General features: G+C 46.9%; 1 protein-coding gene across 1 annotated transcript in view; it reads left to right on the top strand.

Moving 5' to 3' along the window:
* Window positions 1-11,375: 11,375 nt before the first annotated feature.
* Window positions 11,376-27,730, top strand: part of USE1 (unconventional SNARE in the ER 1) — a 16,980-nt gene continuing 625 nt past the window's right edge. Inside the window, exons 1-7 of the mRNA XM_027845421.1 lie at window positions 11,376-11,494; window positions 17,263-17,312; window positions 18,547-18,625; window positions 21,428-21,580; window positions 24,523-24,541; window positions 26,523-26,553; window positions 27,301-27,463. Coding sequence (XP_027701222.1) covers window positions 11,393-11,494; window positions 17,263-17,312; window positions 18,547-18,625; window positions 21,428-21,580; window positions 24,523-24,541; window positions 26,523-26,553; window positions 27,301-27,463 — 597 coding nt within the window. The 5' untranslated portion in view covers window positions 11,376-11,392. The remainder of the gene's footprint in view (window positions 11,495-17,262; window positions 17,313-18,546; window positions 18,626-21,427; window positions 21,581-24,522; window positions 24,542-26,522; window positions 26,554-27,300; window positions 27,464-27,730) is intronic.

The raw sequence follows: 27,730 nt of genomic DNA, 5'->3' as shown, positions 1-27,730 counted from the left end.
CTCCACATAGCACTCATTTATTGCTATCGTACTGAAATAAAGCTCCTTCTGAGTGGCCCTTCAAAAAGTTGGAAGGGAGAGGAGCTGCTGGGTTCATCAGGGGAGAAATTGGAGTGGGGGGAGCACCTTCACCCTCTAGGTACTGATGGAAAGTCCACCAAATGAAAGAGGGGCTACCTTTGTTCTCCTCAACTCTAGTGGCCAGAGCAAGGAGCAGTGTGGGGAAGGGACAGGCAGCCTGTGACCTGATGGAAGCAAAATCTTCCCAACAATCAGGGCTATTCAAAAGTAGGATTAGATTGTCTTGGGAAGATGTCATTGGGTATCTACAGCCAAAGCTCGAGAGCCACTTGCTGGAGATGGGATTGGGGAGATATCCATGAAAGACTATGAAGTTGAATGGATGACCCGTTAACGTAGCTACCAACAAAGGGAGACAGCTTGGCAAAGTGGAAAAAGCTGTGGACTTACAGTCAAGAGAAACATAGGTTCATGTCCCCAGCCCAGTCCTCCGTCCCCTGGCACTTAGGAGTTTTGACCGTGAGCAATTGACTTTACCTCTGTCTCCTCATCCATAAAATGGAAATAATCCCTATAGAATCCCATAGTGTTGGGGGCAGCAAGGTGGCGCAGTGGATAGAGCACCGGCCCTGGAGTCAGGAGTTCAAATCCAGCCTCAGACACATAATACTTACTAGCTGTGTGACCCTGGGCAAGTCACTCAACCCTCACTTGCCTCGCCAAAAAAAAAAAAATGTAGGATCTAGAATCTCAGTGTTATTGTGTAGATTGACTCTTACAGTATGATATAAATGCCAATTATTAAAAATATAAAGCAGGCTAAGGGTCTGGAGTTTTTTGGTTTTGTTTTTTAGAAAAGGAAGGAACCTTTAAGATTACTTGGTCTAACCACCCATTTTACAAATGGCAATGTTGATATTTCTGTAGGGTAGTTATCAGTCACCTTACAAATGTCTATACTGAGGATTGAGAGAAAGGGGTGACCTGTTACGGTTCATACATCAAAACAGTGGCCAAGCTAAAAATGAAAGGTGGTTATATGTCAGCAGTGAACAGTTTGAACATGCACAAGCGAATCAGTGACTTGAGTCTCTGAATAAATGAAACAACGTCCTCACAGTTGTGTCTTTTAACAGAGATGAGGTCAGCTGACATTTTCTTATACTAACCAAGAGGAGAAAACTTTTGATGAGGAGTGTCACCAGTGAGAGGCCTAGTAGTTAAAGGGAGCAGAAATGTTGTGGTTTTGTAACATACCTGGAAATATTTTTCAGCCAGTTGAACATGAATCTGATAAGGAAAGGAGTGAGATTTTTTTAGTAGCTCACATCGAGCACTTGACAATTCAAAAAATATTTTTGCATTTGATCATGCTCATGTGAGGAGTGTTGTTCCCACAAATGAGGAGACCTTAGGAGGTCAAGGAATTTTTACAGATGTTAGCATGTCACTCCCCTGATTAAGAAGCTTCAGCAGGTTCCTTCCTGTTGGCATTTAAGGCCCTTCACCATCTAGCACCAGCCTACTCTTCTAGGCTTAATGGTCATGACTCACCTTCTTAGGCTGTGTTCTAGCCACACTGGCTAGCTTCCTGCTCCCCAGACTTTCCATTTTATCTCTTGCTTCCCCATCTTTGCACAAGGTGTTCCTCAAATGCACTCCCTCCCCTCGAAGCCTGTCTAGATCTCTTGAGAGCTCTCTACCTTATCCCAAATTATCAAGGACATACAGGATATATTTTTTTCTTCCCATCCAAGTTCATGAACACCCAGCTAAGAATCCCTGTCCCAGAGGCAGTGTGATATAGTGGATAATCAGTCGTCAAGTATTAAGCACCAACAGTGTGCCAGGCACTGCTGGGCATTGGAAATACAGATAAAAAGAATAAAATCCTATTCACAATAAGCTTGCATTCTGAGGGAGATAAAAAGTACTTTTTTTAAAAAAAGCATAAAGTGAATAATTACACATGTTTATATACACACACACACACACACATTAAATACAGGCTAGCTTGGGAGAAAGGGCAATGGGAATTGGAGGATCAGGATGGAAAGGCCTTGTGGACGATGGTGCCTGAGCTGAGGGTGGTTTCTAAGAATAAGGAATGACCTGTGCAAAGTCATAAGGATGCAGGATGGAGTATTGCATTTGAGGAATGCAGAGAAGGCCAGCTTGACTGAATTGTACAGTTTAGGAGGGCTGAGTTTTAAGTCATTAAGCCTCTATGTCCCAGCGAACTCTGCAGTTGCCTGTCTGAATTGGCAAAGGGAGTTTCCTCATTAGCAAAGAAATCAAAGTTACAGCTGGCAATCACTACCATCTACTACACCCACTCCAAAAAAAAAAACAAAGAAATCTACAGGGCTTGGACTGGAGGCCACATTTTCTGCCTCCTAAATCTACTTTTCTTTCTATTCTGTCCAACTGGTTAAGGGATTGGTAAGAACGTGAGTCCTGAGCCTTTGAATGATACAAACCTGGACTGTCAAAGCATCTTTAACTATTTAACTATTTATCTTTAACACTATTCTACAAGGTTAGTTATCTGGATCAGTATAAATAACATTAGAGAATCAGGGAGGAGACCAAGATTCTTCCTGTCATTTAACAGTGACTTGTGTGTCAGGCACTGTGCTGGGCTTTGGGGATTCCAGGACAAAAGTGAGGGGGTGAGAGGCTCAGGGAGCTTACCAGCTAGCTTGGGGGGTGCAGTGGAATGTGCAGTGTAGAGAAGGGGAAAGGCTTCATCTGAAAGGTGGCACATGAACTTAAAGAAAACTAGGGTAAAGGTGAGGTGGAAATGATTTTAAAAAATTTTTGAGAACAAGATGGAGCCTTTCACAGGCCAAAGAAGAAATAGGGGAATCACAAAAGATAAAACAGATTAATTCCAGTTCCATGAAATTTAAAATGTATAGCACAAAAACAATCAGTATGACTAAGATAAAAGAGAGATTCATTGGGAGAGAAAAAAATCTTTACCACAAGTATTTCCGATCCAAGTTCACTATACCTAAGAGGCAGCATGATGGGGATAAAAAGCTGGCCTGAGAGTCAGGAAGCCCTGGATTCAGCCTCTGCTACTGACACCTACTTACTGGCTGTGTAACTATGGGCCAGTCTTCACCTCTCAGGGTGCCCAGGAACCCCCAAGAATATGAATTGCAGAGCAAGTGTTGATCTGCATTAGTGGAAGAAGTTTCTCATCCGGAGCTCCCTGCAGCTATGAAATCGCAGGCCTGTCAAAAATAAAACCCGAAGCATAGAGGTACTAACAAATATATCAGACAAAGAGCTATTTCCCCCTAGAAGGGCAGCCTGGCACTGTACACAGAACTTTGCATATAGTAAATGTGTAATAAGCATTTGTTAAGTTAAATTAGGCAGCCTGGCTGAGGCATTGTGGCATAGGACCACAGAAGAATCCGGGTTTGAATCCCACCTGCAGTGCTTACTAAGTATGCAACCGTTGGCAAGTCACCTAACCTCTCTTGATTTCTTCATCCACAAACAGTGGTTGTGAGGATCAAATGATATCATTTCTATAAAGTGCTATATAAATGTCATCTATCATTAACAAAGTATGGAGATGCCCTTTACCAGAGGACTGGCCACCAGGTGATGAATTTTTTGTCCACATCCACTTGAAGGTCATATACTGCTGAGTGTTGACTTGAATTGGAGAGAATACTCATACAAATATCCTTTGGAATATGAACCTCTTGCTATTCGAAGAGCCCATAGAAGACAGAAGCCAAACCAGTCAGTTGCTGACCCTCTCCTCCTGGTTTTGCCAACTAGCTGGGTGATGGCCTACGGAACTCACAACCAGGGACTAGGGAGCCCTAGCCATGGTAGAGAATAAGGAAGGTGGAGGCAAGTGGATGTCACCTGCTAAAGGCTGGGGTTTGAGCTGGGCATTGGCAGATGGGGAGGAGTTATTCAGGCACAGGCAGGCACTCTAGGCACAGGGAAAGGATGAGGCCTTGACTTCTCCAGCTTCTGTCAATCCACATCTGGGTTCGAGAGACCAAAGTACAAGTGGTTAAGTTTATTGATACGTTTAGTTTTGACACAGAGAACACTTCCCAACAAACCCCCTTAGGAAGAACATTCCCAAAACACAGCTTAGCAACTGTTGCCAAAAGGAGGGCTGTATTCTTTGGCTCTGACCATATGGCACCAGCATTGACTGTTGAACTTGACCCAAATTTTGTTGACTTGTTACATATTCAGTCAATAAGCATTTATGGAATGCCTAAGGTAGTAGTGCCAGGCACTGTGCTAAGTACTGGAGATACAAAGAGGCAAAAGCCAGTGCCTGCTCACAATCTAATGGGGAAGACCACAATATGTACACACAAGCTGTATACAGGATAAATAGGAAATCACGGAAAATAAATAGGAAATTACGGAGGGAAGGCACTGGCATTAAGAGGGCATATCACCACATAAATTTTGTTCTTTGGATTCTCCTTTCCTTGCTGCATCAGACATGTCCATCTCCCCATATGTCTGTGAGTTCATATTCATCATTCCCCATGAGGAAGTGATATCCCATTCGTATACCATAGTCTATTCAACCACTTGGGCGTTAGGTTTTTGTTACCACAAATGCTGCTGTGAACATATTTGTACATTTGAGTCTTTTCTTGCTATCAATAATGTCCTTGGGAATATAGTCCCATTTGTGGGATCTCTGAAGAAAAAGGTTATAAACAATGCAGTAACTTTGCTCTCGTAATCCTAAATTGTTTTCCAGAAAAGTTGAACGAGTTCACAGCTCTGTCAGCACCAGCTGCCTTTCCACACCCCCTCCAACACTATTTTCCCATCTTTTAGCATCTTTGCTAGCTCTATAGCATTGTTTTTTGTCCCTAGGGAAAGTGAATAATAATAGGGGCTAACATTTATATACCACTTACTACATGTGCAAGGCATTGAGCCAAGAGCTTTTACAAATGATCTCAATTAATCCTCAAAACAACCCTGGGAGGCAGGTACTATTATTATCCCCATTTTATGGTTGAAGAAACTGAGGTAGACAGAGTGACCTGACTAAGGTCACACAGCTAGTAAGTATCTAAGGCTAGATTTGAACTCTGGTCTTCCTGATTGCAGGCCCAATGCTCTATCCACTAGCTACCTCTAGGAAGAGATTGGTGGATCTTCTGGATCCAGAGTTAAAAGGGCTGAGCTTAGCTCCTTCTGTGGGCTTTAGTTTCTTTCTCTGTAAAATGAGGGAGTTAGACTAGATGATCTTTAAAGTCTTTCCAATTCTAACATCCTGTAATAGATTTTGGAAAATATTCAGTAAAAGAGGGAAGTTTCTGACCTGAACAAGATGGTAGCCAGAATGTTTATTCAACTGAATTTAATTCAACAACCATTACTCAAGCACCTACTTCATGTAGTCCTCGACACTGGGAATAAAATGATGAATAAAGACCCAGCCTTTCTCTCAACAAATTTACAGTCTGTCAATAAACATTTATTAAGCACCTACTATGTGTCAGACATTTTTTAGCAATGGGGATACAAAAAGAGGCAAAAAAAAAAGTCCCTGTCCTCAAGGAATGCCCAATCTAATCTTATATTCTATATTTCAGTATTATTTCATATTAGTGCCCACTCTGGCATGTTCTGTTCAAGCCTGCCTTATGACATTTTATTTCCCATTTCTCTTCTCCACAGGCTTTCCCTATTCCACACACACACACACACACACACACACACTGGGCCTCCTCCATTTTCTTCCTCTAAAAAGAGAAGGTTGGAGTAGATGATCTTGGAGTTTCCTCCCAGCTCTTTGATTCTGTGATCCTAATCCCTACACTCCTTTTCTGATTGCTTCCCGTCATTAGTACTGTCTGCTTCTTATCATTACTTTGGATACACTTTCCAGCAACGGCCTCAGTGTGAAGGGTCCACTTAAGGAAGACTTAAGTTCAAAAGGCAGCTAGGTGACATAGTGGACAGAGTGCTAAGCCTGGAGTTAGGAAGATCTGAGTTCAAATCCAACCTTAAACACTACCTCTGTGACCCTAGGCAAGTCACTTAAACTCTGCCTCAGTTTCTTTGACGTAAAATAAGGATAATAATAGCATCTATATCTCAAGGGTTGTGTGAGAAAGATTTAATGAGATAATATTTAAAAAGCATTTAACACTAAGCCTTGCACATAGTAGGTACTTAACAAATGCTTATTTCCTTCCTTCCTGGGTTCCCTTGAACAAGTCACTTAACCTCTTAAGCTATGGACCAGATGCTGATATCCATCCGTGGAAAGGATTGGGTCACTGACTGGACATGGGAGACAGCCAGAGAAAATGCCCAGAGCTGACAGATAGAGTGTTTTGTTCATGGAACAGCCAAGAGGCCAGTGTCACTGAACCAAATGAGACAAAAACAGCAAAACTCTTTGTATTACCTGTTCGTGTTATGTTCTCTCCACTCAACCCCAATGATTATAATTAGATATAATTATATATAATTTAATTATATGATATAATAATTATAGATAATATTTCTATAGTGCTTTAAAAAGTTTACAAAGTGCTTTACAAATATCTAATTTCATCCCCACAATAATCCTGCAAGGTAGATGCTATTATTATTCTCATTTTGCAGATGGGAAAACTAAGGTAGACAAAGGTGTTATAAAGATGACCCCAGACTCAGTTCTGAAGACTGGTGTCTCAAAAACTTTATTAAAGAGTTTGAAGTGCATCCTTTCAATTCTCGAGAGAAGCGGGCACACCTCCTTGGAAGGGGAGAAATGCTCAAGTAAAAGAAGCCAGGGCAAGCTTTATAGTAATTTATAGTAACTGCCTAATTCCTCCCTTCTGGATCAGGATTGGTTCTAATCCTTCTGGGTTACAATCTTCCTTATATGCCCCACCTTTAACATACATTATGTGCCTAGAATTGTGTTATCACTTCCCCACCACCACCCCCACCCCCAGACAGAGAAGTTAGCCTGTGTGTGCTGATTTCTTATTTACTTATGTGGAAACTTAACTCTTTCATTTCTCACAATGGTTAAATGACTTGCCCAGGGTCCCACAGCTAATAAGTGTTTAAAGGAGTATTTGAACTCATATCTTTCTGACTTCAGGTCCAGCACTCTATCCATTGCGCCCCATAATGTGATGCCTCAAACATAAGGTCCTTGAGGTCGGGGACTGTTTCATGTCTGTACCCAGTACCAGCACCTTGCACATTACAGGTGTTCAGTCTATTTACTGGATTGAAAAGGTAAGACAAGTAGTCAGTTAGCATTTACTAAGCACTGTACTAAGGACCAGGGATACAAAGAAAGGCAGACTGTCACCACCCAAAAGGAGTTTACATTCTAATGGAGAGAGGTATGAACAAGAAACTACAGAGCAGATGGAAGGTGATCTCAAAGGAGAAGGCACTAGCAGCCAGGGAGACTGGGAAAGGCCTCTTATAGAAGGTGGAACTTGAGCCACCTCTTAAAAGAAGCCAGGGAAACAAAGGTAGAGGCAGAGGGAGAGTGTACCAGGCTTGAAGGACAGCCAGGGCAAAGGCCCAGAGAAAGGAAATGGAATACTGTGTTGGAAGAACTGCAAGGAGGCCAGGGTAGCTGGACCTAGAGGTGTGTGAATGAGAAGAAAGAGTAAGAAGATTGCAAAGGTAGGAAGGGGGCCACGTTACCAATCAATTAGCATTTATGAAGCATCTACTATATGCCAGGCACTGTGCTAAGCACTGGGGATACAAAAAGAGATAAAAGACAGCCCCTGCCCGCTAGGAGCTTACATTCTAATAGGGAAGACAACATGCAAACAAATATATACAAAGCAAGTTATATACGGGATAAATAGGAAATAATTAACAGAGGGAAGGCACTAGAGTTAAGAGGAATTGGGAAAGGCTTCCTGTAAAAGATGTGATTTTAGTTGGGACTTAAAGGAAGCCAGGAATGTCAGTAGTAGTCTGACCAGAGGAGAGAGAGCATTGCAGGCATGGGAGACAGCCAGAGAAAATGCCCAGAGCTGACAGATGGAGTGTCTTGTTCATGGAATAGCCAAGAGGCCAGTGTCACTGGATCAAAGAGTATGTGTTGGGTAGTAAGGTATAAGATAACTAGAAAGATAGGACGGAGTTAGGTTTTGAAGGGTCTTGAATGTCAAGCAGAGTATTTTGTATTTGCTCCTGGAGGCAATAGGGAAGCAATGGAGTTGAGTAGAAGAATGATATGGTTAGGCCTGTGCTTTAGGAAAATCACTTTGGTGGCTGAGTGGAGGATGGACTGGAGTGGGGAGAGACATGAGACAGTCAGACCCACCAGCAGCTGTTGAAATAGTCCAGCCATGAGGTTGCTAGTGGCAGTGATGGGTCAGTAATGATGGCCCCCTAAAAGTCCCACATGGCTCAGGTCCCTGGCGTTCACCTGGGGTGCCTGGCCCTTTCAGATCCTTCTTTGTTACCTCCCAGGCACCCAAGCTATTGGCCCCTCTTTGACCAGTGTATATAAGTGTCCATCTTGCCCCCATTAAATTGAACAGATTCCTTAAGGGTCTGGCTGGTTGTATTTTTGTTGCGGTCTGAGAGATTGAGACCCCTCAAAGACTGGAGTACAGGACGGGGCCGTCTGGAATGAATTCACAGACTCAAGCATTCATTAAGTCAAGTTGGCAAAAAGTTTATTGTTACACTTTTCATCAGGCAAGGATTCTTAAGGAACCTGCGAGAGACTGAGGATAGAGCTAGGGTTTATATGGAAAAGGACATGGGAAAGGAATGCTAGGGATACTGATTAGGTAATATAAAGGTCCAGGTGTCTTTGGGAGCTATGGATGGGAAAGTATAGGGAGTATACCAGACAGGGAGGGAGATGTCAGAGGCATGGATCTTGGGAATCTGGCAGGAGGAAGAGTCCCTGGGCCAGCCAGGGACAAAACTCCTTGGGCCAGACAAGACACCCCTCTCTGTCCTGATTAGAGAATGCTCTGCAACAAGGGAAAGTTTTCTCACAAGACAGGAGCTCATTAAGGAATTGGGAGGCATCCAGAGACATGATCTTAGGGCTGGGGCCTGAGCAGCCCAGCACTCTCTCACCCAGCTTTGTGTAGCTGCACCAAGGAGAGAGATAAGGGTCTTGCTGGGGCCCACTCATGAGTAATTGCTAGGCACAGTGTCCTTGGGCTGGGAAGAAATTGTCAGAGACAGTGTTTCTGAGACTAGGGAGAAATTGGGGTCCAAGTACAAGCACAGATACCCAAATGCAAGCACCCAAGTACCCCATCATTTTCATTACAAAGGCTCAGATTTTTAAAATCTAGCCAATAGGGTAGATTCTTAAAATCTCACCCACCTCAATGGGTGTTTTAATAAACTTTGTCTCTGACTGAGAGAAGGCTTGGGTCGAATTCATTCAAGGCAGGACCCGCGTCTTCTGCCCTTGAATTTCGGGGTTCCCAATACCCCTGGACATCAACAGCAGTATCAGAGGAGAGAAGGGGGGAATAGTGGAGAGATGCTGCAGAAGTGAAATCAACAGACCTTGGTATGGGAGGGTAAGACACGGTGAGAAAGAGTCCAGGTTAACTCCTAGGTTGCAAGCCTGAAGGACTAGGAAGATGATGGTGCCCTCTAAATGGTCTTAAATGCCAAACAAAGGAATGTATATTTGAGCCTGGAGTTAGCAGTGAGCCCCTCGAGCTCCCTGGGGGTGGCCTGGTCAAACCTACCCTTTAGAAAAGTTACCGGGGCAGCTAGGTGGCACAATGGATACAGCATTGGCCCCAGGAAGATCTGAGTTCAAATCCGGCCTCAGACACATATAATACTCACTAGCTGTGTGACTCTAAGCAAGTCACTTAACCCCAATTGCCTCACCAAAAAAAAAGTTACCTTGGAGGCTGGGTGAAGGACCAGTGAGTGGGAGCAGAGATGAAGCAAGATCAACCCCACACTGTTTTATTAGTCCAGGGAAGCCGTGTCTGTGTGAATGGAGAGAAAGGAACACATAGGAGAGGTTGGATATTGAAGGTAAGTAGGTGTGAAAAGTCAAGAATGATACCAATCTTGAAATAATAGTGCCTTCTAGGGAAGTTCAGAAGAGTTCGGGCGTTTGAGGGTTAAGAAATGGGTTCAGTTTTGGACGTGTGGAGTTTGAAATGCCTATGGGACGACCTGTTCAAGATGTCCAAAAGGCAATTGTGATTTGAGACACAAATTGAAAGGTGGGAGGGAGGTGGGGGGGGAAGGAACAAACATTTATTAAGTACCTACTATGTGACAGATACCGTTCTAAGTGCTTTACAAATATTATCTCATTTGATCTTAACAACCACCCTGGGAGATAAATGCTGTTACCCCCATTTTACAGTTGAGGAAACTGAGGCAGACAGATGTGGAGTTGCCCAGGAACAGTCAATAAGTATTTAAGTGCCTACTACGTGCTGGGCACCGTGGAATACAAAGAAAGGCAAAAGGTAAGTCCCTGTCCTCTAGGAGTTCACAACCTTATGGGTCACAGGGCTTGTGTCAGAAGCAGGATTTGAACTTAAGTCTTTCCTGACTCCAAGCGCAGCGATCTATATCCTACGCCCCTTGGCGGTTTCTTTTAAAACTAGAGCTCAAGAGAGAGGTTAGGGCTGGACATACAAAAGCTTTGTTGTTCAGTCATTTCAATTCTGTCCAACTCCTTGTGAGCCCTTTTTGAGGTTTTCTTGGCAAAGATACTGGAGTGGTTTGTCATTTCCTTCTCCAGCTCATTTTACAGATACGGAAACTGAGGCAAACAGGGTTAAGTGCCTTGCCCAGGGTCACGGGGTAAGTAAGTGTCTGGGGCCGGATTTGAACCCTCTGACTCCGGTCCCGCACTCTACCTACTGCGCCCCCTAGCTGCACTTCCACAGTTAGCATGCGTGAAATGGACTAAGGCTTGGCAAAGGAAGCTGACGTTTATTCAGGAATCGTACAAAGTCAAGTGTGATGGGAAAAATAAGAAATCCACACGTAGCCCTCAGTTAACATGGCGACAAGGACTCTTCCCCCCACCAGCAGTTGAGATGGCGCCAGACTCCACCTACGGCTGTAACGTTGACCAGCACCACCATCTTCCGCCTGTACTAACATGGCGCCGGCGGTCCGGTTAACCGGAAGCTCGGAATGCCCTTTTGACCGTACTAAGTATGGTCGTAAAACCGCTTCTTCCGCCCGTAGCTAATACGCCGACAGGCATTTCCGCTTGGAGTCACGACGCCTTCCGCTAGAATGGACGCGGCGGCGGAAGTCCCTCCTTCCGCCCGTAGTTAACATGGCGGCGGGCGCGCCTTCTTCCGCCCGTAGTTGGCTGAGTCGTAGCGCAGTTGCCGGCGACGCGGGGACGGTGATGGCAGTGCCGCGGCTGGAGCTGAACCTAGTGCGGCTACTGTGCCGCTGCGAGGCGCTGGCGGCCGAGAAGCGCGACCCGAGCGAGTGGCGCCTGGAGAAGGTGGGAGGTGCCCCGGGGGCTCCGGAGCCCAGGGTAGATGGGCCGGACGTGGCGCCCACCGCCGCCCCGCCCCCACCTGAGGCATGGCCCCGCCCTCCTGGCCCCTCATTGGCCTTGCCCCGCGCCGGGTCCTGGGGCATCTCCGAAGGCTTCCCGGAGGAGGTGGCATTTGAGTTAGGCTTTAAAGTATTGCTACTTCCACCTAGAATGGAGGGAAGGCGGGAAGGCATTTTAGGCATAGAGTGGTCCCAGACTTAATAAGATTAGAACGGAAGAGTGGTGAGAGTTTGCTATTGTTCTTGAGCACCTAACCGAGGAGGATGAGCACGGGATCTAAATCAGTGAATGTAAAGTGAGAAGTCTATCTGGTCCATCCCTTCCCGTTTCCCATTTTTCAGATAAGAAGTCTGATACCCTGCCGAGTTTAATAACTTGCTCAAGGTCACACAGCCTGGTAGAGCTAGAATTGGGAGCCACATTCCCATTTTTCCTCTTCTTATTTGCCCCCGCCTCGTCCATGTACTCTGTGTTCCAGTGTCACTGATTTTGATATTTGTTCCTCACACAGAACACTCCCTCCCTCTCCCTTCTGGGTACATTTGCACCCATATCTGGCCGGCCCCCTTATCTGGAATGCTCACTCCTTAACTCAGCCTCCTGGCTTCCCTAGTTTCTTCAAGTCCCAGCTCGAACCCCACTTTTTTCAGGAGGCATTTCCCGATCCTCCCCCATTGTTAGTGCCTTCTCTCAGAGATTACCATCCATTTGCACTGTGTATCTCTTGTATACATAGTTACTTGCATATCGTCTCTGCCATTAGAATGTACACGTTTCATTGTATTCCCTGTATTTCACACGGTGCCTGGTATGTACAAAGTAAGTTTTATTTACATTACATAGTATCACTTGTTGACTAACTAAGTGTGTGAAAGATGGATTGGCCTGGAGAAAGAGGAAGCAGGAAGGCTACTTAGGAGTCCAGTGCCGTAGTCTAGGTTGAGAGGTGATGAGGATCTGGACCAAGATAGTGGCTGTGTGAGTAGTGAGACGGGAAGGATGCCAAAGATCCAGGTCCTGGGGAAGAAAGGACGAGATCCAGCAGCCGATTGTCTGTGTGCCGGGAGAGAGAGTGAAGATGCTGAGGCTAATGGTGCCCCCAACAGAAATAGGGAAACTTGGAAGGGGAGGTGGTTTAGGGGGGAAAGGTGATAAGTTCTCTTTGGACATGTTGAATTTGAGGTGTCTTTGGGACATATAGACCATTGGAGGTGTGAGACTGCGACTCAGGAGAGAGACCAGGGTTGGATGTCTAGATCTGGGAGTCGTGGGCAATAGCGATCATCCACAGGCATTGATGAGGTTACCAAGTGAGAGAGTGTAGAGAGGAGAAGGAAGTGGCTACAGGACAGAGCCTTCAGGACATCCACCGTGAGAAGGCATGGTTTGAACTGGGAACCAGCACAGGAGAGTAAGAAGGGGTCAGACAAAAAAAGCAAGAAGTAGGAAATAGAGTCACAGTTTCATACAGAAGCCTCTTTTTTGGTGTCCTGCTGTTTGGATGAGAATGCTCTGTGTATGTGTGTGTGTATGTGTATGTGTGTGTGTATGTGTGTGTGTGTTGTGTGTTGTGTGTATGTGTGCGCGTCGCGCTAAGTTCAGAATTTTAAAATCCCCCCCCAAAAAAACAAAACAGTTTTTAAAGCATCCAGCAGAGACCAAAAAGAAATTGGTATCATGAAATCCCAGAAAAAAGAGAGTCTCCAGGAGGAAAGGGTGATGAACAGTGCCATATGCTGTAGAGAAGTAATGAGAATTGAGAAAAGGGACCATTGGCAATTATTTGGCTGATGGACAGTGTGACAGCCTACTGCTCCACTCAGGGCCCCAGTGATTGGGAGTCATAGGCTGCCCAGACCCCAGCTTCCTTCCTGACCATCACTCCCTCCTCCTCCTTCATCCTTCATATCAGCCTCATCCTTCCCAAGTCCCTTTCTAACTCTCCCTTCTTCTTCCCTAGTACCCTATGGAACCCTCATTTTGTATTTTTTATTAGGCCCCTTCCTGTCATGCTGCTGCTACTTGTTGCTGTCACAGAAATCCAGCTGTCTCAGAAGACACCACGTCCGTGGCCAGGCCTACAGATCCAAGATCTTCCTGGGCCAAGAGAAGGACGATATGTTATCCAAACCATGCCCTCTCACTGTAGACATCCTGAAGGATGTCTCTGTCCTGCAACCTCATCCCTTTTCACTCTTTATCTTAATGACATCATGAATTCCCATGGGTTTAATGATTGTCACTATTGCTCACGACTCCCAGATGTAGACATCCAACCCTGGTCTCTCTCCTGAGTTGCAGTCTCACCCCTTCAATGGCCCATACGTCCTTCTTGCCTTTACCTGACCCCTTCACTCAGCCACCTGTCCTCCTTGGAGGATCACCCCATCCAGTTACTCTGCTCTACCCAGATCCCGGTGGCTGTTCTCTGCCAGCCCCCTAGTCATTTTCTTCCCTTTCTTGAGGAGTTCAGGTCCTGGCTCACCAGCTTCTTCTCCACTTCAGTCACCCATGCCCTTCCTCATAACTGGGGGTTTCAACTCACCTGTCAACATTCCCTCATATCGCCTGACTTGCTTCCCTGCTCATTTGCCTGTTCAAATACTATAATCATCACTCCAATGCAGACACACTTAGGGATGGTCACATCTTTGATCTCTCATCCTCATCCACAGGTGTTCCATCTCTAACTCAAGCCAACAAACCTTTATTTTTTTAAATTTTATTTATTTGTTTGTTTTTAGTTTTCAACATTCACTTCTATGAGATTTTGAGTTCTAAATTTTCTCCCCCTTCCTCTGATCCCCCCTCTCCAAGATGGCATGCAATCTGATATAGGCTATACATGTACAATCATATTAAATATATTTCCACATTAGTCATGTTGTAAAGAAGAATTAGAAACAAAGGGAAAAACCACAAGAAAGGGGAAAAAAAGAGAAAATAGTATGCTTTGATCTGCATTCAGACTCTGTAGTTCTTTCTTTGGATGTGGATAGCATTTTCCATCATGAGTCTTTTGGAATTGTCTTAGATCATTGCATTGCTGAGAAGAGCTAAGTCTAGCAAAGTTGGTCATTGCACAATGTTGCTGTTACTGTGTACAATATTCTCCTAGTTCTGCTGACTTCACTCAGCATCAGTTCATGTAAGTCTCTCCAGGTTTTTCTGAAATCTGCCTGCTCATCATTTCTTGTGGAACAATAGTATTCCATTACATTCATATTCTATAACTTGTTCAACCATTACCCAATTGATGGACATCCCCTCAATTTCCAATTCTTTGCCACCACAAAAAGCTGCTATAAATATTTTTGTACACGTGGGTCCTTTTCCCATTTTTTGGGATACAGACCTAGAAGTGGTATTGCTGGGTCAAAGGGTATGTGCAGTTTTATAGCCCTTTGGGCATAATTTCAAATTGTTCTCCAGAGTGGTTGGATCAGTTCACAACTCCAGCAATGCATTAGTGTTCCAGTTTTCCCACGTCTTCTCCAACATTTATCATTCTCCTGTTTTGTCATGTTAGCCAATCTGATAGGTGTGATGTAGTACCTCAGAGTTTCAACAAGCATTTATTAAGCACCTACTATGTACCAGGCCCTGTGCCAAGCACCAAAGATACAAAGAGAGAGAGAAACAGTTCCTGCCCTCTAGGAGCTCACAGTCTAATAACTCCACAATCTATATCTCTGAGATTCCTCTCTCTGACCACAGACCTCCTATTTTAGCTCACCCTGAGCCTCATTCCACCTAAACCCATTCTCCATCCTCTCCTCAACTGGCAGCCCCCCCCCCCCCCCCCCGCCTTCCCAGGCCCTCACCTTTGCTCTGGATTAATTTTCCTCCCCTCCAATTTGCCAGTTCACCTTTCACCCTGTCCTTGGCCCTTGGATGCCTTATCCCATTTTTATCCACCACTCATCTCTTTCCAAAAACCAAGCGTGCTTTACTTCCACCATTCACCTATTGCTCTTCGGCCCACATGGTGCTAGGGAAAGTCACACAGCTTTGCTGTCTGGGCCCTTCCTGCTGCAGTCCAGTCCTTTTGCTCTTCCCTGTTCCCTGTCTCTCACTCCCCACAGAGACCTCTTTTCTCCTCCAACCGCCCTCATTAACACCTCTGCACTTTACAATAGCCTTTTCTTAGTGTCCATTCTCAGTCTCTGCGGCACTGGAGCCTGTTGGCCACTTGCTGTCTCTTCGCTGGGCATCGGTCTGTCCTCCATGTCTGAAATGGGGGAGGAATGCTTCCTCACCACCTCTTGGGACCGTGGACCAGCCATAGGGAAGATGCCATGTAAACCGTTAACTCCATATGCTGGAGCTCTAGCGAGGGCAAGCCTTCGGGAAGTCAAAGAGCACTGGAGAGGCTGGGCAGGCTTAGGGTTAGGGCTCAAAACAGCCCCTTGTTCTGGGAGCCAGCTCTCTCCAGGACTTACCCAGGGTCCAACAGTATGTTAAGTGTATGGATTAAGTGTATGGATTCCCAAGGATGCCTAGAGCAGTAGAGAGAGAACCTGGTTCCAACACCTACTGACTGCATGTCCCTGGGCAGCTGAATTGTTGCTCAGTGCCTGAGGCTGGAAATTACTCAGAAGGAGTACATCTTCATCAGCTCAGAGTATTTCCTTACCTGACATTCCCCACACCAATGGTGTCAAACTCAAATAGAAACAGTGCCAGCTAACTAAGTAAAGATCCCTGTGACAGCAAATTGACTTAGAAAAGTACATATTAACATTATCTATGTGCTACTGTATTTTTTACTTATTTTGTTAAATATTTCCCAATTACATTTTAATCTGTTTGATACCTCTCCCCTAAACAAATGAAATCACAGGTTTGGCCAAAAGCAAATATGTTGAAGTCAGGTCAAGACAAGTGAAGAAATATTTATTTAGTATCTGCTGTGTGGCAGGCCGGGCAGCAAGATGGCTCAGAGAATAGAGCACTGGGTCTACGGCCATACCACCCTGAACGCGCCCGATGTCGTCTGATCTCGGATCTCGGAGAATAGAGCACTGGGCCTGGGGTCAGGAAGGTGATGTTGTTCATTCGTTTTAGCAGCGTCCAACTCTTGGTGACCCCTTTTGGGGGGTTTTCTTGGCAGAGATACTGGAGTGGTTTGCCATTTTACCGATGAGGAAACTGAGGCAAATGGGGCTAAGTGACTTGCCTCCAGTCACACAGCCAGCAAGGGTCTGAGGCCAGATTTGAACTCAGAAAGCGGAGTCTTCCTGATTCCAGGCCAGTGCTCTATCCACTGCACTGCCTAGCGGTCAGGAAGTTAGCTTTGTGACACTGGGAAAGTCACTTCACCTCTGTTTGCCTGAGAAGCAGCTATGGGGCTTAACCTCTGTTGCCTCAACCCACTGGAGAAGGAAATGGCAAACCCTTCCAGTATCTTTACCTCCAGAAAATCAAATGGGGTTATGAAGAGTCAGACACAACCAAACAACAGCAATGTGACGGGCAGTCATTTAAGCCAAACCAGCCGCTAGGCTCAAGGACTTTACACTCTAATAGGGAAGACAACACACAGACAACCACGTACCGACCAAATAGAGAGAGGGGCTAAACTGGGCATCACCAGCCGAGGGAAGGCGCCATCACTCGGGGGTTGTTGACGGTGGCGTTTTAGCTGGGCTGAAGCAAGGAAGGCAGGCACTGTTTTCACCAAGTCACTAATGTGTTGCCCTTGCTTTCAGTATGTAGCTGCCCTGGAAGAAATGCTCCAAGCCTTGAAGGAACAGCCCAGGTAAGAGGTGGAGTGGATAAGGGAAGCAGGCTCAGAGTCCAGCGGATCTGGGTTCAAATGTTACCTTTGATGTGTACTAGCTCTGTGATGCTTAGCTGATCGCACAGGCCAACCTTAACTCCCCAGGACCCCAGGCAGCTCTCTGCTTCTCTAAGGATGTCTGGAGCCCTTTGGCGTGGGCAGTCTGGGGAAGCCTGGGGCCTGCTTTTCAGAATGGTGTTGTTAGATGTACGAAACAAAATAGATTGGATTACGAAGGAAACTGATTCTATTGAGATCTAGTTATCAAACTGTTTTTAAATACAGGCTCACCAGACCTCAGATTATAATCCGTATTGCTAGAGGAAGTATTGCGGTTTCACGGCAGGTGCCCTATACCAATTAATTTGTAGCTCCAGACCAAACCAAACCAAACAAACGAAAACAACTCAGCATGACTGGTCTGAGTCAGCTAATCAGGAAAGATGCTTGCCATTTTAGGGGGGAAAAAGTCTGGGAAAAACAAAAGGTCTTCAAAGATCGCTGTTGTCCTTCTGCATTCCATCAGAACTTGCCCAAGGTGATATAGCTGCTTATTGGCATCTATTTATAGAATGTCAGAGCTGGGAGGGGCCTTAAAACACAGGATGTCAGAGCTGGGAGGGGCCTGAGAACATGAAATGTTAGAGCTGGGAAGGCCCTTAGAACATGAAATGTCAGAACTGGGAGGGCCGCTAGAACACAGAATGTCAGAGCTGGGAAGGCCCTTAGAACAGATAGGATGTCAGAGCTAGGAGTGGTCTGAGAACACTGGATGTCAGAGCTAGGAGGGGTCTTAGAACACTGGATGTCAGAGCTGGGAGGGCCCATAGAACACAGAATGTCAGTGCGAGGAGGCTCCCTCAGAGATCATCTAGTTTGGCCTTCTCTGAATTTTACAAATGAGGAATTTAATCATCAAGGAAGTTAAAAGACGTGCCCACAGTCACCTGACTGGTCCATAGGAGAGCACAAACTCAACGCCGGGTCTCGTTGTCCCAGATTCTTTTCCTCCAGTGTGCTCTGTCTCTTGAGAGTATGAGAATGAGGTCCCTGGCAGCCCAGGGGAGTAGGGGAAGGCTGCCCAGAGGAGAGGGCTGCTGCCTCATCTGTTCTGGGAGTTAGCCAGAATCATTCCCAGTGAATCGTCTCTGCTAAATGGAAGGAAGGAGGCAGGATTCTTGGTGACTTTTTTTTTCTTTTTTGTGCTTTTCAGTAAACCTGCCCCTGAAATGCTTAATGAGTATTCTAGAAAAGTGGACTTTTTAAAAGGAATGTTAGAGGCTGAAAAACTGGTAAGTAAAATAATTGGCCTGATACTAATGTTTATGCAATCACAGAACTTAGAGCTATCAGGAACCCACCTCAGAGATCATCTCGAATCATGGTCCTTTGATCCTCATGACAACCCTGTGGTAGGCACTGTAATTATCCCTATTTGGCAGATGAGGAAACTGAAGCAAACAGAGGAGAAGTGACTTGTATAGGGTCACTTATATACACTCAGGTCTTCCTGACTCCAAGCCTAGCATTCTCTGCACTGTGCCACCAGTGGCCCATTTTCACATTAAAAACTGTATTTGATAGGTGTTAGATGATGGAACTTAGAGTCAGGAGACCTGAGTTCACATCTGAGGGTCTTCCCTCATCCCCCGGGTGACACTCCATCTTCAGATTACTTTATATTTACTTCTCTGGCCATGTGCCCCATTCCCCAAGAGAACAGATGATTCTTGAGGACAGAGATGCTTTTGTTTTTGCCTTTGGCCACCAGGCGGGCACAGTGAATAGAATGCTGGCCTTGGAGTCAGGAAGACCTGAGTTCTAATCCTGCCTCAGACCCTGCTGTGTAACACCATACAAGTCACTTTACCTCTGTTTGCCTCAGTTACCTCATCTGTGAAATGGGAACAATTATAGTGCCTACCACAAAGTTGTTGTGAGGATCAAAGGAGTATATATTAAAAATACCAATACCACCAGTAATAAAAATGATAATGATGATAATAACAAAAGGACACTATAATTACAGCTAGCATTATATCACACTTTAAAATTTGCAAGGTACTTTACAGATATTGTCCCGTTTGAGCCTCACAAAGCCTGTGAGATAGGTGCTGTGATTATTCCCATTTTATAGATGAGAAAACTGAGGCTCACAGGGGTTAAGTGACTTGCCTAGGGTCACACACAGCTACTGTGTCTCAGGCAGGGTATACACTCGAGTCTTCCTGATTCTAAATCCAGTCCTCTATCTACTGTGTCCCCTAGTCAGTTATCACCTTCCAGTGCTATCTGTGTTAGTTATCACCACCATCATCATCATTATTTGATGGTAGTAGTAGTAGTAGTAGTAGTATCATCATTATGTACCTCGCCCAGTGCACTGCATGGAATGTCACAGATGGAGGGCTGCCTCAGTGGCCATCTAGGCCCCTGACTGACAAGAATCCCTAGTCATGGTAGGCCTCCCACCAGCCCCATAGGCATGCACAGCACGACTCACTGGGGTGTGTGCCCAAGGAATTTTATTTATTTTTTAAAGGTAAACACTGGTTGAATATTTAATAACAAAGGACATTGTTTTTTATTCATCAAGCTAAAGAAACTAAATTTGATTTTTAAAAATCAGTGAATCTACTTCACTTATAAGGGCTCCACTTAATCAGACCCCTCCCCTTTCTCTCCAGCACAGAACAAGCTTTTGGGCTTTGCCCTTTCAGCCTCTTTGGGAGGGAGCCCTGTTTAGCCATGAAGGCTGATGACCGGAAGGGGAGCCTTTCAAATCTGACACTTAACTCGTTTGCTTCCCCATGCCAACCTGAGCCCTGGGGCCACATTCCATGGGCTGAGCCAAGGAAAACAAAGTGACCAGAGGAGTGAAAGGGGAAAGAAATCTTGTTGATTTTTCCTTGACTTGGCTGTAGCCACCTGGAGTCCCTGGACAGGATGGGAGAGAACAGGAGAGGACCAGAGAGGAGGCCCTGGACTGGGAAGGGGGCCCTGGACTGATGGGGGAGGAGGGGCAGGGGGAACCTGGACTGACTGGGAATGGGGCCCTGGACTGACGGGGGAGGGGGTCGGGACTGACTGGGGAGGGGGCCCTGGACTGAAGGGGGATGGTGGGGCAGGCAGAACCTGGACTAACTGGGGAGAGGGCCCTGGACTGATTGGAGAGAGGGTCATGGACTGACTAGGGAGGGGGCCCTGGACTGACAGGGGAGGGGGGCGTGGACTGACTGGGGAGGGGGGTTGGATTGACTTGGGAGGGGACCGGCTTCCTGGGGGAAGGAAGGAGAAGGGCACGAACAAGCCCCTTGGGTGTAGGGGAGTCCATGCTGCCAAGAGCCTGGAATAGGGTCATTGAGGGGCCCCGTGTTAAAGGGCTCCTAAGTCACTAGCCACACCCCCTTCTACTGCCCCACCCCAGAGCCTCATGGAAGCTGTGGAGGGTACGTAAGTAAGAAGCAGAGAGAAAAGGTGGACGTGGTGGTGGCAGTGGCTGTCAAAACTGGGGGTGCTGAGAGACCGAGCCCCACCCCCCTCCCAGGAAGCCCCGCCCTGGGGAGAGGCCTTGGGAGCCACATCAGCACGTGCCTGAGCACATCTGACACACTTCCTGTGCACGTCTCCCATGGGCAATCGTCAGCATTGTGGAATTGAAATCTAACTTTTAAATTAAAATTACAAAAGCTGGATCTCTGCTAAAGGGATTTTGGAAATGAAGGTGATGTAAAAAGAAAAGGTATCAAGAACTCTTTGTGGAAAAAAAAATAACCTCTTGCCAGGGATCACACAAGGAATCACTGTACAGCTTGGCAAAACTTGGTGAGGATTTGCAAGCTTCCCCCTCTGACTAGGCAAATGAGATTCAGGTCCCAGAAACCCTCATTGTGGAAGCTGGTTGTCACTGGTAACAGGAACCCTGGTAGCATGAGGAGAGTTGCTCATGGAGCATACATTGAGTTGGGTCATCTCCTCAGCCTCACCAGTCTTCCTTGGAGGGTTTCACCAATTCCCTAAAGAGGGATCACAGGGTCAGAGGGTATAGCCAGCATTGCCCCATACTTATCCAACCTCTTCTTTTCTTTCCCCAGTCATCTTCCTCGGAGAAAGCCCTAGCCAACCAGTTCTTGGCCCCAGGACGCACACCCACCACCACCAAAGAGCGGGTGCCAGCCACCAAGACGGTGCACCTGCAGACTAGGGCTCGGTACACAGGCGAGATGAGGAGTGAGCTGCTGGGCACGGTAGGTCACTGAGGCAAAGCACCACAGGGCAGAAGGGGCCTTCCCTCCCCCTCCCCTGCCACATCTTCCACAGATCACCTGGCCTTTGCTGGAACACCTCCAGAGGCAGCCAAAGATTCCATGTTGGATAGTTTTCCTTATTAATAAACTTCCTTAGCAGAGAGCCAAGATCCACCTTCCTGTACTCTCCACCCACCGGTCCCAGTTCTACCCTCTGGGGCCAAGCAGAGCACAGCTAATCCTTCTTCCACAGGACGGCCCTTCAGGTACTTGAAGACAATGATCACGCTCCCCCCGGTCTCCCCACCTCTCTCAGCTGATGCTCAGATGACATGGATTAGAGCCCCCTCCTCATCTTGGTCCTCTTCCTCGGGAAGGGCATCAACCCTCCTAAAAGGCGGTACCTAGAACCAGATGTGATATTGTGGACACAGCCTGAGCACAGCAGGAGTGTCAGCCCGCCTCGTCCTGGGCACCAGATGTCTATCCGAGAAGCCTGTCGTAGGCTGTGGGAGCTTTATTGGGCTGCAGGGTTATAGTGTTGGTTGATATTGAGCCTCCAGTCCAGGCAGGCAGGCAATAAGAATTTATTAAGCTCTTACTGTGTGCCATAAGTATGCTCTTGGCACACAAGTCAGAGCAAAGGCAAACAGCTCATCCTCTCAAGGAGCTTACTTTTTTTTTTTTTTTTTAGGCAGTTGGGGTTAAGTGACTTGCCCAGGGCAAGGGACAAGTGTTTGGTCTGAGGCCGGATTTGAACTCAGGTCCTCCTGACTTCAGGGCCGGTGCTCTATCCACTGCGCCACCTAGCTGCCCCAGGAGCTTACATTCTAAGGGAGAAAGACAAGACCAAAGGAGGCTGAGGCTTGGTATTGAAGTGCAGAAAGTCAGAAGCACAGCTGGGAGGGCACTGAAGCACGTCTGGCCTGGGACCCTGCCCAAAATGGAGGCCCTGAGAGGAACTCCCCAGTGGGAAAAGGGGACTAGCCTAGCAGAGGGAGGTTCCAGACCGAGGACACCAAAGGTGCTGAGGGAGGGTCCAGAGTGAAACTGTAGCTGAGGGGTGGTGTTGGAAGCACAGTCTAAGACGCCAACATCTTTTCCCCCACTTCCTGTGGGTGATTAGGATGCCCCTGCTATCACTGACAATCTCTCTGCCCTCACCACATTGTCATGCGGGGTGCCAGTTAGCTCTGTCCCAAAGGAATTCACTGGCCAGTATCCATGAATCAATTCAGTACCTCCGGGTATGGGTAATGGCGAGAGGCAGGATTTCAGCCTGGTCTGGAGAAAACTCAAAGGAAACAATTAGGACAGCTAGGAAAACAAAGAAATGCCTTTTGTTCGCAAAGCACTTTATAGTTTTTCATCAAGTTAAAATGAATTTTAAAATTTTTTTCCAAAAAGTGTTCTTGATACCTCGTGTTTTTAGATCACATTCATTTGCAGTATTCCTCCTTCCTGTTCTCCTCCACAGGGAGCCAGATAAGCCCTCATATACCATAGCATATGCAGTATTCCATATCCATAGTCCTCCACCCCCCTTCCATAAAGAAGAGGAGATAGGCCGCTTTCTCGTAGCTCTTTTTCAGGGCCAAGCCTGATTGTTATAATTACATAGACTTGAGTTTCATGGTTGTTGTTTTTAACAGTTTTTTACCTAAGTGACTGTCTGTCCTCATTTACTTCGTCTGCTCACAAATGTTAAATTGTGGGGACTGACCATAAATCCCAGAGGGGTGCAGAAGGGGGAGATCGGTTTGATCTGGAGTAGTCTAAGAAGCATTCCTGAAGGAGCTGGGAACTTAGCTGGGTCTTGATGATGGGGAGGATTTAGAGAGGCTCTCAGGAAGAAATGGGGCACAGAATAGACAAAAGCCTAGAGGTGGGAAGAGAGGGGGGTGTGTGGGAGCCGTTGGGGAGACCAACCTGGCTCGAGCAGAAATTTTGGGGGAGATAAGGCAGGTTGTGGAGGGCATTGAATTGCAGAGAATTTTCAACCATGTTGGAGAGGGAAGGGAGGGAGGAAGGAAGACCACAGTGGCTGCTGGTGTAATCCAAGTCTTCAGGGATGAGGGACTGGGCAATGGCCATTGAGTCAGAGACACATTTCAAAAGAATTAACAACAGGGCTTAGTGATAACTTGAAGATAGGGATGAAAAGAAGGATTCAGATGACTCCTCATCCTGGCATTCAAGGCCTACACAGAGGCTCATCTTGAACACCTTCCGTTGCCACACCCTTCATGCACTCCTCCTCTTCACACATCCTCTAGGGCTGATGTAGGATTTGACCCTAGGAACCCAAAATTGATGTCAGAGCTGATAAATTCAGGCAGATCCTACCAGCCACCAGATAGAAGCCCCATGACAGTGTGTCTGTCAGCCCAGGACCAACAGGGCTCAGTTCAATGCTTTGTTATTCAGTTGGCTCCAGGAAAATGAATTTTTTGCCCATAGCAACCCTAGAAGACTAATTTACGGAGAGTCTACAGTCGGCATCCATGAATGAAATAGCCACACCGATGAAATTTCAGCCCCTTGACTTGTTAACATCTCTCCATTTTGCTTTTCAAAAAGACCTCATTTTAGAGTCACAGCCTATATTTGGGGAAGTCTTTGTTGGGACCAGTAGGGTAAATGTTTATGGAAATGGATTTAGTGACTAAGGCTCAGGACCTGCCTGGATGGAACATTGCCAGAGTGAAAGCAAAGATTGGGTTTTATGCACCCAGGATCAGAATTCCTCCTACCCAGGGCCCTCTGCTAATTCTCATGCTGGCCTCAGCTAAGGCCACACCTCTCCAGAGGGGCCTTGGCCATGATCAGGGTATGTGGAGGAAGGAGACTCAGTGTTTCCTCTCTGGCCCTCCTTAGCCTGGGCTCCGGGGGGCAGTCGGGTGGGGGAGTGCACTTTCTCATTGTAGCTTTTCTTCCCTTAGGAGTCCTCGGCAACCAGTGGTGAGTAGACACAGCCCCCCCAAACTGTTTGCTCTGAGCCTTGGAAAGAAAAACTCAGGCACCTCAGCCCAGGCTGCCTGTCTTCACTGCAGAGCTGGAAAGCCTCCAGCTACCTGGAGCTGGCACCATGAAGTCATGGAAAGAGCACTGACAAAGGATGTGGGTTCAGATCCTGGCTCTGCTGCCTGCTACCTGGGTGACCTTGAGCAGGACGCTTCCTCTCTTGGGGCCTCAGGGTTCTCATATCTGAGGCTCTCTAAAATCCAGCTCTAAATCCTGAGGTCTCATGACCAAGCAGGGGTACCAGAAAGTAATTCCCATCAGTCTCTGTGCCTGAGCTGTTGCTTTTCCCTAGGAGAGGGACACAAAATTACTAGTATCTTCTCAGTCCTAGAGAGCCCCACTGCTGGCCATTCCTGAAAGCACCCCTGCTTCAGGGGAGAAAGCCACTGTGACAAGCGGAGCCAAAGCCTTTTGTGCCTCTCGAAAACCAACAGCAGGGGGAGACTTGAGTATCAAGATACCAACTGAGCCTCATTGGAGACGCCGGCTCACGTATGGGAACAAGCAGTCTGTGAGGAGCCAAGATTGGCTTTCCACCTCAACCTTGCTCCTCTGTGACCCAGAATCAGGCATCTCCCCATTAAACTGAGAGGGCTGGACTGAAAGCCTTGCTCTGGTCTCTCACCATGAGGAGGGAAGTAACCGGGATCTTAAAATCCATACTGGCCAAGCAACCAATCAGTCAGCCAGCATTTATTAAACATTTACCATGTGCCAGGCTCTGTGCTAAGCACTGTACAAGTACAAAGAATGAAGCCATTCCTGCCCTCAAAGAGCTTACATGGAAGAGACAAGTGTACGGGGGTGGGCATCATCATAAAGGGCAGAAGCTGTGGCCAGTTCTAAGTTCTAGGCTGTGTGTCCCTGTCCAAGGCCCCACCTGGCTTAGGGCACGCCCATCACCAGGTGCCCTCAGCCTGATGAGCTTTTTGGCCAAAGCATCTTTCTGTTTACAAAGTCACTGAGGGGCTGAGATGAGCTTTGGTGGAGCAAGTACCCTGATGAAATCACAGATTCTTGATGTTGTGAAAAAGAGGCAGAATGGGAGGGAGGGGTCAGTCTGCACTCGAGGGCTGCACAGCCTGCAGCCCTGCTCTAAATGATGGCCTGATTCCTGAGGCCCCACTCAGTGCCATGATTCCAGCGCTGTGTGTAGAATTGTTACAGGAGACATGGTCCAGGTCCTCAAGGGTTCCAGTCTGAGTGGGCAGACAAGGCTGACACACCAGAAAACTTACATTAACACCTTGAGATCATAGGCCAGAGGGAATCGATAGAACACAAAATGTCAGAGCTGGGAGGACCGTTAGAACACACAATGTCATCACTAGAAGGTACCTTTGAGATCATCTAGTCCATCCCCCTCATTTTGCAGCTGAGGAAATTGACCAGAAAGTTCATCATTACCAAATGTCTCCCAGCTAGTAAATGGTAGAGCCAGGACAAAAACCCAAGTCTGTGGACCCTCAGCCGGGGTTCTTTCTGCTGCACCAAAGCAGGAAATGCCAAGGGTCACGAGGGGGGCAGATGAATAGTATGAGCTTGAAGAGGGATCCCTGGGAGCTGAGTGGGCTTCATGACAAGGGGCTAGACAGAAAGGAGGTCGGGGGAAAGCCCCATCAGGATCTCAGGCGACGGCTACCTAGCACTTACCATTTCACAAAGGGTGTGAGCAAAGCACCAAGTGAGGAAAGAGTATGGCACAGTAATGGGGGTGGGGAGGAGACAAATATGGCTGAAGCACACTTAAGGTGTGCTCAAAGGTTAGGATTGTTCCTGGGGCTCAGACTGTAGAGATTCCAGGAATACTTGGGACCCTTGGCATGGACTTTATCTGAAAGCTTCACAAGGAGAACCTCATCAGTTCAAGGGAACAGCAAAAGCCTACAGCTGACAAATGTCTTTGTTTTGGTTCCAGGTTCTGGGGACCTAAACTTAAGGAAACGAACGTAAGTGACTCATCTTTGGTACCGTCTCTTCATCTCATGTTGTAAGGGACCCTAGGGTTCACAGATGGACGGGCCTCAAAGGCCATCCAGTCTCACTCCTACCTGAAACATGAACCCCATCCCTACCACAGATCTAACAAATGAGTGGCCCAGCCAGCTTTGGTACCTTCAGTGGCAGGAAACTCACTATGTCCCAGTTATCCCATCCCACTTAGGGACAGCTCTTATCTCTAGGACATTTTTCCTCATATCCAGCTGAAATCTGCTTTCCCTGTAGTTTCTACCCATTGCGCTGCCCTCTCGGGCCAAGCAGAACATGTCTAATCCCTCTTGCGCTGGACAGCCCTTCCGATATTTGAGGACGCTTCTCGCTTGGCCACAGAAGTCTGGTCGTCTTGAGGCTCAGTGTCCCCAGTAACTTTAGTTGATGTTCTGGATGGAACTTCACCTTTGTTAGAGAAAGTGACTTAACTAATGCAAATCCTGAACAGATGCTTGAAATTCTATTGTTGCCATACATAAAAAGGCCTGTGGCTATTTTGCAGAAGCCTTTTTCTACTTGTCTGTGTGGAGTCCAGGCTGTGATGTTCTCCCTGGAGCTTAGACACCTGTAGCCTAGAATAAATCACGTGATCACCTGACTCAAGGGCAAAGGGGACAGGCAATTTTTTCCTTTTTAGTGGTTTGGATTGTTGCTCTTTCTGAACAAACCTTCCTACTCCCACCCTACCCCCTCTGCACACACAGGGGCCTTGGGACAGATGAGAAGCAGTCAGCTGCTGAGCTCGACGCTGTGCTGCAGCATCACCACAGTGTCCAGGAAAAGCTGGCCGAGGAGATGTTGAGTTTGGCCCGAAGTCTGAAGAACAACACTCTGGCGGCACAGAATGTTATTAAACAAGATAATCAGGTAGAGTGACAAGAAACCCGAGATGCCCAGCTGGTGTCTCCAGCTGGTGGAGCCACAGAGCAGCAGCATCGAGGGGGATGGGAGTGCTTAGAGCACGATAGCTGGGAGGGCCCTTAGGACACAGAGTGTCAGGGCTGAGAGGGCCCCTAGAACACAGAATGTCAGAGATAGAGGGCCCTTAGAACACAGGATGTCAGAGCTGGAAGGCCCCTAGAGTAGAAAATGTCAGAGCTGGGAGGGCCCTTAGAACACAGAATGTCAGAGCTG

The sequence above is a fragment of the Vombatus ursinus genome, unplaced genomic scaffold (assembly GCF_900497805.2).
Source record: "Vombatus ursinus unplaced genomic scaffold, bare-nosed wombat genome assembly UNPS02014961.1, whole genome shotgun sequence".
Taxonomy (NCBI): Eukaryota; Metazoa; Chordata; class Mammalia; order Diprotodontia; family Vombatidae; genus Vombatus; species Vombatus ursinus.
The sequence above is the reverse complement of the archived record's forward strand: the minus strand, read 5'-3'. Positions and strand labels throughout refer to the sequence as shown.